At 43.1% G+C, this 10,721-nt stretch overlaps 1 protein-coding gene across 3 annotated transcripts; it reads left to right on the forward strand.

The window, feature by feature from the left end:
* Positions 1 to 248: 248 nt before the first annotated feature.
* rasip1 (Ras interacting protein 1) lies at positions 249 to 10,429 on the forward strand. Of its 3 annotated transcripts, none has more exons than XM_079562107.1 (16): positions 249 to 457; positions 1,170 to 1,291; positions 1,496 to 1,947; positions 2,090 to 2,350; positions 2,430 to 2,674; positions 2,744 to 2,905; positions 3,480 to 3,684; positions 3,764 to 4,062; positions 4,135 to 4,296; positions 4,587 to 4,627; positions 4,880 to 5,034; positions 5,985 to 6,097; positions 6,300 to 6,582; positions 7,631 to 7,794; positions 7,866 to 8,007; positions 9,750 to 10,429. In XM_079562107.1, exons 2-16 carry the CDS (start codon positions 1,170 to 1,172, stop codon positions 9,926 to 9,928), a joined length of 2,985 nt encoding a protein of 994 aa, XP_079418233.1. In that variant the 5' UTR covers positions 249 to 457; the 3' UTR covers positions 9,929 to 10,429. The 3 variants fall into 3 exon arrangements, with proteins under 3 accessions (XP_079418233.1, XP_079418235.1, XP_079418234.1); XM_079562109.1 differs by having other exon boundaries at positions 2,430 to 2,644; XM_079562108.1 differs by having other exon boundaries at positions 2,090 to 2,344.
* The last annotated feature ends 292 nt before the right edge of the window (positions 10,430 to 10,721 follow it).

Below are 10,721 nucleotides of genomic sequence, written 5' to 3' on the forward strand. Positions count from 1 at the left end.
TCTACTGTAAATAGATGATATAAACAAAGATGGTAGCATTTTTGACTTGATTTAGGAATATAAATAAAGGTGGAGCTTATAAAGAGTCCTTTAGCATATTTTAAGACCATGTTAATGTGGCATTAAACAAATTATCCCTCCCTCTCTCTCTTTCTCAGCCAGGATATAGGTGTTGTCCACTACAAAGGAAGGAAATTCTGTCACTTAGAACAATGGGCCTGTTTCTCTATCTATAGACGCAGAGAAGCCGAAAGCCAGGGAAAGCGAGTGGGAACAGACCTCATTCAGTTTAGAGAGAAAGATATTTTGCTTTATTTTGCGACAGAGCAACATAAAATGGATTATAACAATGGGCAACAGGAGACATGCCCTGTACAGGAATTAATTTAGGTGCATTTGTTTTTTGTCTGGATACGGATTATATTAAAAATCTATACACATCATAAGAAAAGACTGGGTAAGTATAACATTGAGTAACATCCCAGTACATTTTAGCTAGAATTTGTGTCTTTTATGGTGGCCGAGTCCCCGATTTGATTTCTGGGTGGGGCCTAGTGTAGTTTTTTGCATGTTCTCCAGGGTCTGGGTGGTTTTCCGTCATGTACTCTGGTTTCTATCGACCTTAAATATGAATATTAGGCTAATCCTTCAACCAGGCACTCCCGACTAAAAGACTTTTTAACTGCTGTGCTGTGCTGTCCCCTGCTCCTGACAGAGGACAGTTTTCCCTATTGAGTATATAACGTTTGTCTCAGTAGGCCCATCTTTCTCTTTAGAACTAAAACGCAGGGTTGTATCTTGCACACTTTGATCGGTGTAATGTAATATGGTGGGAGTAATTGTTATTATTAAATCGTTTTCAAAGTAGGAACAACTGCAACATTATAGTTTTTGTGTGTGTGTGCAAGACTTGTCCAGGCAAAGGCAGGGGTATTTCCATGTCAATACAACAGCAGGACCTGATGCTTCCTGTTTGAAAACTTGAGGGAAAATTACAATATATTTTTAGGATTTGGCTACTCTCTGTTTGCTTCAATGATGACAACCTGTTTCCTGTTGACATCATTCTATTGTTATATTGTTTCAACCATAACATTTTTGCATTATGAGAAAGCAGTGTCTACATAGTTTTTTTTTTTTTTTAATCAGTTTTTGCTCTTTCATCTCAGATGGAGGGGTCCAGTAGTCCTCGTGCCAGAAAGCTCCATTTCCCTGTTGGTTTGTGGATCAACTCGCCCAGAAAACATTTTGCTAAGCTTGGACGTCGCTGGCCAAGTGCTGTGTCTGTCAAGTGAGTCTAAATATTTAAAATGTGTGTTTTATGTTAGATAAAGATCAGTCTCATGCCAAAGTGAGCACTGATGTCATTACTTCCACTGGTGCACATTTCCTGCAAATCCCAATTCCTGTTTTATTTTAGACTTTGTTGTTTGTGGTGTTTGGACAGTCATAACTCACAGCTGACTGGTCCTTCCTCTCTCTCTCTCTTTCTTAGGTCGACCACAAGCTCTGACGCAGCCTCACTCCATGAAGCCCCCTCTGCACCTTCCTCTTCCCTCTCAAACTCCACCCCTTCTCTGGCCTCCCCTGTCCCATCACCATCTCCATCTCCGGCCTTCCTCCGGCCTCGTCCGACTGGACATCAGTCCCGCGCAAAGCGCCTGTCCCACCTCTTCCTGCGGGGTCGCTCCAACAGTGACCGGGATAAGGCAGTGGGGGAAAGAGACAGGGAGGTCTGGGCCCACTCGGCTGCCCCTTCATCACACCACTACCTGCCCCCCGGCACCTCCTCTGCTCCAGGCCTCATCAAGATATATGGGGATGCACTTTCCAGTGGAGCCAACTACCGCTCTCTGCTGGCCAGTGTGCACTCTACAGCCAGGCAGCTCATCTGTCAGGTCATCACTCGCTACACAGAAAGAGAGCGGGAGGAGACTGAAGACACAGGTGTGAAGAGAACCTTTATTTTCTTTTACACATTACACTCAAAATCTTAAACCACTGAAATCAATAGTAACACATAGAACATAAACAGTGTTGTTATGGAAAAGTGATCACGCTCTCCTTTTCCTCTCCTGTTCTCTGGAAGTTCTTCAAAAATACAGCCCAGAGGACTTCCTGTTGTGTGATGTCATTGGAAAGCCCATGCAGCAGCCAGATGGAGCGATCAAGTGGGAGACAGAGAGCCGAAGAAGTGTGGCCCAATGGGAATGTCCCCTGCTGCTAGTGGACATGTGGCGGCCCAAAGAGGGATTTGAACGGCGCTTTGAAATACACAGAAGAGACGACTATGAGAGAGAAGAGAGAGAGCGAGAAAGAGAGAGGGAGAGAGAAGGAGACAATTGTCAGGGTCCGATTAAGACAACAATTATTGATTAATTAACATGTGGTCAATTATTCCTTTACCTTGTATATAATTTGTGTCTCAGGCGTGCGCTGGCGCCGCAACAGAATGGCCTCAGGAGGAGGTTCAGAGGAGAGTGAGCGCGGACACCGCGGCCGAAACACTGAGCTCAGGAGGAGCATCAGTGACATGAACCTCAGCTTGAGACGCCGCCAAGGAAACCATGTCAGCAATGACCAGAAAGCCACCAACAACCGGGGGACCAACAATAACACAGGGGTGCAAGATAGAAAGAATATAGTGAGCATGATCAGCCCACAGCCGGGAGAGGTAGAGGACCTCAGTCAGAAATATTAACAAGAAGGAAGAGTTTTAAATGTGTTTTATTGATAATTTCAGATCAGGACCCGACCTGAGGCCAAAGTGGGATGGATGCACCAGACAGCAGAAGAAGAGAAGGACTACTCCAGCTGTGACCTGGAAGTGATGTCACAGAGTCTGATTCTTCCTCCAACAGACCGGCCGTACTTCCTGTTGCTTCAGGGCTATGACCAGAACAAGGTACCACCCTGTGGATGGGCACCTCTAATTCTCATTGTAGCACATGTAGTGTAGCTGCAGTAGCATCAGTTGTTTAAAATAGTTTCTCAGGGTGAAGTTGCAGCCTAAATAAGGACTGGGTTCAAACAGAAAAAAGAAACATATGGAAATCATTGAGCTGTGCTCACACATACAGTAGCATTTAATGTATCATAGTCAGTTAGTTTGAGCCGATTTGTGCGGCGGTCCACACACCCTGAATGACATCAGACCTGCATGTCTGTAATCGCAGCATACCATCAGCGTTTCCATCCCTCTGCAAACCTCTCCCATTCGGCATCCCGCATAAACATCTTCATAGCGACATAAAGCCTCAACAACCTGCCTCTACATAACACTAGTCTGACGGTGTGCTCCTCGCACAATGACATCACACAGCTCTATTGTTGCGAACTGTGGCACACTTCATACCTTATCATCTGCCTTGTGTTTGACGTATCATCTTCAAGATGAAAGATTAATGTCAACCATAACACTTCAGTGAAGATAACAGACCTCCCTGTCTTCACTGCAGTCTCCATCTCATTTTGTCCAGGATTTTGTTTTGTACATCATGACGGGACACATGCATGTCTTTGGAAGAAAACCAACAATGAAGGAGAGGGAGAAAGACCGAGAGAGGGAGAAGAAGGGAAAGCGGCCTCTGAAAGTGGACACTTTTCTGTCGGCTCCTGATCTTTTGGCCAGACACTTGTTGATCCGGAGAGACTCTGCTGTCCCCGAAGCTCCTTCTGGACAAGGTGCAAACATGCAGCACAAAGATGCATCACTTGTATGTATCAGACTGTAAAACATAAACTAATGTTCTTTCCATCCCAGCTCTGATGAGGCCCTTCAGAGGAGGAGCCGTCACACACAATGGTGTGTGCGTGTACAGGGAGACTGTCCTGAAGCCTGGAGATGTCCTTGGTCTTGGAGATCACTTTCTCTTCTTATACCGTGACCCGCGTGTGTCTCCAGCGCCACCACTGGCTCTGACTCTGCCATGGCAGACAGACGCCTCCACCGCCTGCTGCCCTTCAGGCCTCGTGGATCGACAGGAGGCCCTCAGGCAGTATCTGGGGTCTAGTGAGGCCATTTTGAAGTTCCATCATCGTCATGCAGATGCTCTGTTACAAGTAAAACTAATGCATCACAGTATAATTCATTTAATTTTTTGAAACCACCATAAATGTTTCTTTTTATTTCAGGAGATAATCCACAAAAACTCTTCTCCTGATTCTGGGGGTGGGCCTTTAGCTCCTGCGTATCTGCTGTCAATCATGATTGATCATGCATCCAAACACCTCGACCCTGCCCTTACCCCTCAGATACTTCTGAAAGCAGCTAATCTGATTAAAGAAATTGTGTGGGTAAGTGAGAATACATGCTGAGAATATAAAATTCAGCCACACTGGTCTGGATTATGTTTTCGGATAATTGAAGGCAGATATATTAAGATCTCCAGGACCAGTCAGACAGAGAGAAAAACAAACAGTCACATGCCCTTCATTGTGGCCTACAGTGTTGTAGACAGCAGCGAGGATGAGTTGATGTCACTTCCCTGCTGCTGGAAAATGTGCTGTAATTGTCCTGGCTGCAGGGTGAGACTGCTCCCCTCCACCCCCTCAACCCTCTCTTCTGTGTCCAACTCTCTTCACAGGATAACATCAAGGAATTTGGGGATAAGCATCCCACGCAAAAGTAAGAACATTTTTTATTCATTACAATGCTGTGTGATCATTGCATTTCAATGTGAAAAAGTAACTGGATAATGGCCACATTATGCCTCACCAAACTGCATAAGGGCTGCACAATATGAAAACATTGCGATATTCTTGAATATTACAATGAACAAACTTGAATGCCCCATTTGACTTTCCATTAAGATTGAAGACTTGTCTTCACTTGTCAACCTGTTGTGTAGTTGTTGTAATTTTTTACTGCTTTGCCCAGTTCCACGGAGCAGGATGTTGAGCTCAGCATGCCCAGTGTCCAGGCACTCTCCTCTGACCTGCGACCGCTCATGTTCTGGATGTCCAACGCCACAGAGCTCCTCAACTTCTTTCAGGTCAAAGTGGAAGCAATGGACAAGGAGTGGGAGTTTGAAGGTTAGAGTTGGAGCAACATTTCTCTCAGTACATTTCTCTCTAAAGGTGCTATTTGCTCAGGTGTTTTTTTTGCCAAACATTGGTGACAACTCATATAAATCACAAACGTTAAGCAATCAAACCAAAGATGTCGATAATGTGTTTTAGTTGTACAGTAATATTGCAAAATGTACTCAGGAAAAAGCTCTGGCAACATGAAGAGAAGGCTGTGCAAAAAGACACAGAAAGCGACACTAAAAACTATCTGCATTCAGAAAGCATTTGAGAGCTCTGTTGCAGGAAGGGTAATGATGATTTAAAGACCAACAGACCCAGTTATACAATGTAAATGGCAAACGGTCTCAACTTATATACAGCGCGTTTCCACCGGCATTAGGCCCTCAAAGCACTTTACAGTAAGGAACCACTCACCCATTCATACACCAATGTACGCAGACACTGGAGGCAAGGTGGGCGAAGTGTCTTGCCCAAGGACACAACAACAGTGTGCACCTTCAGGAGGCAGGATTCGAACCACCAACCTTTCGATCATAAGACGACCCGCTTTACCAACTGGGCCACCGGTTCCCCCATAGTATTACACTATTACACATAAAATAATTCAAGGAAATCTCTGAGTTGATTTGTTAACATTTGTGAATTACTTAAGTTGTCCCCAATGTCTGATGAAATATGTTTTGCAATATATTTGCTGCGAAAAATACGAATGATGCCTATACTTTCTCTATATTGTATGACAAAGTGGAGGTTCAGAGAATTAGGACCAATCAAATTGCTGTTTCAAGTGCGATTAGTTAAGATCTGTTAGAATATAATAAATCAAAACTTGCTGACTGAAGAAAAAAAACATCACCTTTCCCTTGTGATCTATGTAATACAGAACTACAGCCAACATAAGAATTAAAGCGCGCGCTGAGTCTTTAATTTGTGTTAATGGGTGTTCTGTGCAGCCCCCGGGGACCCTGTTTTGACGGCTGACATGGACACCTGCTCTGAGGCGCTGGCACAGCTGGATGATGTCATAATGCACACCTTTCAGCAGTGTGTGTATCATCTCACTAAGGTGCAAACACGCTCAAAATAGAAACAAAAACGGGAGCGACCACAAGCGTCAAGTGACTTCACAATATTCTCTCTTGATTTGAAAAGAGGAAAAAAATATCAATAACAACAGCAAGACAAAACCCTCCTGTGAACAAAATATTCTGAATTTAATGAATTGTAACTCCAAAGTGATTTCTTTTTTCTCTCTACTCCGCACAAAGACACTGTACTCTCTGCTCCCGGCTCTTCTGGACACCAACCCCTTCTCCAGTGACGACAAGGAGAAAGCCCAGGACGGAGCGGCGGGAGCAGACGGGGAGGACAAGAGAGACGTAGACGATGTGTCCGCTTTACCTCCGAAAGTGGCCGGGCTGGTGGACGTGTACCGCTGCTCCCTGATGCTCTCGCGAGAGGCCTGTCTCTCCCCTCCGCTCACGTCGCAAACCTTCGGCTACCTCTTCTTCTTCACCAACACCTCACTGCTCAACACGCTGCTAGAGAGAGGTAAGACAGCACACACAATAATTAATAAATAAATAAGTGTCAACCATGCAAAAAAGCTGAATTGACTCAATCCTTTGTAAAAAGCAGTTGTTCGATATCATTACTTGAGTAAAAGTACAGAAACTACCAGTCAAATATCACTCCACCACAAGTAAAAATTGCACAGTCAAATTTTAGATTAAAGTACTTAAGTATTTGCTGTATTCAAAGTAGAAAGTACAAATCAGTGATATCTAATGTTCTGCAGTTGTGCATCATAGGGCTTACTTTGGACAAAATATGTTTTGTGTTGTTTGTTTGTTTTGTTTATAGAAAAGCGGTGGAGTAGAAAGCGTTATATATGCTGTATTTTTCAAACATAGAGGATTAAAGTGATACGTTTTCAACAGAAACACTACTCAAGTAAAGTACAGGTGCTCAAAAACTCTACCAAAGTACAGTACTTAAGTAAATTTAGAAAGATGGATTGAATCTCCAGCTCCACCTGCTGAACCTCCGTCAGTACCACTGTCAGGAGCAGTGAGCACCATGATCCGACTCCTGATCCAGGCTTATAGAGTTTTACTCCAGTCCGTGTGGCCTCTGCTGACAACACTGCTGCTGTTTTGGGATGAATTATACCATATTACTTGTTTTCTATTGTGCAAGCGTAAGTTATAAGGAGGATGTGTGTCTTTTAAAGCTGCACCATCCATTTTCTCCTTCTATCAAGCTGTGGAAGACAGAAGTTGAGCATAAACCAATAGCTCTTGTCTCGACTCGGCTTTACCTCTCACAATCCCTCCCGTGCATATCAATTCTTCAAGATGCACATTTTAGGTGTGAGTACAGCTTTGTCAGGCAACATGAATGAGTGCGGACCACCATGGAAATACATTTGCGTTGATGTAGACTCTAATGATAGATAGAAATGTGCTATATTTTAGTTGTAGGAGCTGCATTGCCAACTTTACCTTAATAGTCTATGATGGCAAAAATAAATTGGTTACTCAAACTCTAAAACTTTGTATATAACTTGACTTGTTCCTGTTTCTCTCTTTATTTTCAGACGGTCTCTTCTCTTGGTCGCGGGCCGTTCAGATCCGCACAAACCTGGACCTGGTGTTGGACTGGCTCCAGGGAGCAGGATTAGGAGATATTGCCTCTGAGTTCATGAAGAAATTGTCTGTCATAGTCAACTTCCTGTGCATTCCCAAGACCAGACTCATCCAGGTTTGTGTTTGTGCAGCATTACTCATGTCTCTCGTTTATGATCACGGATTTAACATCATATTTTTCCACAGTCGTCCTGGAGCAGTCTGCAGGAGGACCATGTCTTGTTAAGTCCGGCTCAGCTGCATCACCTTCTCACCCACTACAAGCTGGGTCCAACTCGGGCCCCGCCATCGTCCTGGGCCCCTCTCCCAGGCACTGATCTGAGTGGAGGTAACACACATATTAGACAAATAAAGTGAATGTATCTTAGTTATCTTATTTTGCATAATCATGACTCGTAAAGTTTCTCCAGTTCTTGGAACGTTCCTCCAGTTCTCAAACAACAATCGCAGGAGGAAATGAGTGTAAAGTGAGCTCATCAAGCATCACTGTGGTGTATCACTCTCACTCACCACTGAGTTTTGATGTTTTGTCATTTAACTTAATGTCAGAGTATAGACAATTCATGAGTAATGACTGCTCTAATGCACATCTCGTATCTTGCTTAGAGTGCCCTCTACTGGCAGATAAGGGAATTATACATAGTAAAAACAAAGTATCTACAAGCCATCATTTTGAGCCTGCTAACCAATCAATGGGGCTGTAATAAATGCAGTTTGAGTGCAAAACTGCTCAAAAATGGTATGTGATGCTTTACAGTAGTAGAGGAAATGTCCAAAGTCCAAGATATTACTCTACTTCGTCACTCAACTTAAAGGTGCCTTATGCAACTTTTTATGCGAAATTTACTCACTACTGCCATCTCAGGTCATACGTGTAACTGCACCTTCTATATGAAGCTCGCACATGACGGCACTTCGGCCCCCGAACTTTTTGAGTGACAGTGCAATATTGTAGAGGCAGTTGTGGTGAACAGGTCTGGACTCATTCTACACCTTAGGAAATGGCTGGAACATGTAGGGGGAGGAAAATACATCATTTTAATATTTTTAAACTCCGTTTGGTCCCTTTAAGGAACTTGAGCAGTGATCTTTTAGTTTTAGTTTAATAGTGGATTTTATTTTTCAGCTTACACCCGCTATTTATCACCTTCCTTGATAAATGACCCCTATGTTTGTTTTAAAAGAAACTTCTAACATGGTTAAACTGTTGCCATGAACTCAAAAACTCTTTCACAAGACAACATTCCTCACATTTAAGTTTTTGCAAGTTTCAGACAATGTTTATCATTGTAACAAATTGTAGCACAACTACACATTCTTCAGGGTTCACGATTGATTAAAATGATTCAATAAGATGCAAATACCTAACCTGGCTAACGCCAGACTGCTGTGTGCGCTCAAATCATTTCGAACTGCACAGCAGCCTGGGGACCATGGCCAAGATTTTCTCATGGATTTGGGAACCAATCACAGAACGAGGAGGGACGGATCAAACATGACAGTAGCAGACGCGACACTATTTTTCGATCAAGCTTTAGACCTTGTTCTAAATAGTTTAGCTCGAAAGTTTACAGCGGGTACGTCATACGTCATCGGATACGATGATACGATTGGCTGTGGCTACTTGTAGATGCATGATAGACATTTGTAGCGCCAATAAACAGCTATGGACGATCGTAAACCACACCTCTCCTTCGAGAAAATGAATTGGTGGTCCCCAGACTAAATATCACTTGTGATTTTAGTCTGGCGTTAGCCAGGCTAGCAAATACCACCAAATTATTGCAAAATTTTCCACTTTTATAATATACTTTATGGAGGTACAGTACTCTACTACACGAAGTTGTAAGTCAGAAGCTTTAAAAAGTTTAATATTATGTGAATTACAAATATATATCTTTTGTTTTCGTGGGTTAGGGTTTTGACCAGCACCTGTTGGTTTTTTTAGCTCTGGATTAAATAATATTCACAATTCAACTCACTTTACCTAAAGCCTGGGCTTTATCTGTCGGTGCAGATCAAACGAGCCACGTTCACAAATGACTTCATTGTGTCTATTCTCACTTTCAGACATCTTCGAGAGCTTCCTGGACCACCCTCCATTAATCCTCCCAAACGAGACTCCGCGGCTGGATCTGTCCCAGCCAATCCCGAGCCCCGAGCTGCAAAAGGAAGTGACACGTCTCCGCACCTTCTTGTGGGGACTTGACCAGGACGAGCTCCCTGCCAATCAGAGAACCCGCCTTTGAGAAACTAGCACAAAGGAGCTATGTATGAGAGCAGTTCAGTGTTGGGGGAATATGAATTGGGTGACCTTCTCAAATAGTAGAAAATGTTTTGCAATTCAGTGGGACATGGAGGGTCGAACCTTAGAAAGTAAACATTTTTAATGTATAAATTATGGGCTGTTTATCCAGAACACACACTCTGAACTGCAGTGTTGATGAGACATGGGATCTCACGTCAGCCAGAAGCCAACTCTGTTTATTATTATTTATACCATGGTCTGGGTGAATACTCGATTCTGATTGGCTGGAGGGTGTCCGTTAAAAAGTGATATGTGGACTGGGGAGCTCGATTTCCCAAGATGTGACGTCATTGTCCCGAGTTGGTTTGTGTTCATGTGGTTTTTCTGTGGGAAAGAGGGGATTTTTAAGTCATCAACTAAAAACAGTCTTTTATCATTGATTAGCGCTTAGCTCAGCTAGTCATTTAAGTGCGTTGTTAGCATCTCAAAAGCTAACAAAGTAACTGACAAACGTTAGTTATTTCTGATAATGGACACCTCGTCGTGCAGTATCCCTTACTTAATACAAGTAATAATGCTTTTTGTAGTTAAACCTTTTCTATAACTCCATGGATGGATTTATATTAGCACCCTTTTGAGGACATTTCACCATTCAAACACATAGAAATCATAGAAATGCATTCAGCTTTCTGATCCTGTTACTACAAATACGTGCCTTTTTTAGCCAATGGCTTCCCGGAAGAAAAAAAAATGGGGGGGGGTTTACATATTTGGGTAAATTTGGGAAAAAACAC

The sequence above is a fragment of the Gobius niger genome (genome assembly GCF_951799975.1).
Source record: "Gobius niger genome assembly, chromosome: 8".
In the NCBI taxonomy this organism is placed as follows: Eukaryota; Metazoa; Chordata; class Actinopteri; order Gobiiformes; family Gobiidae; genus Gobius; species Gobius niger.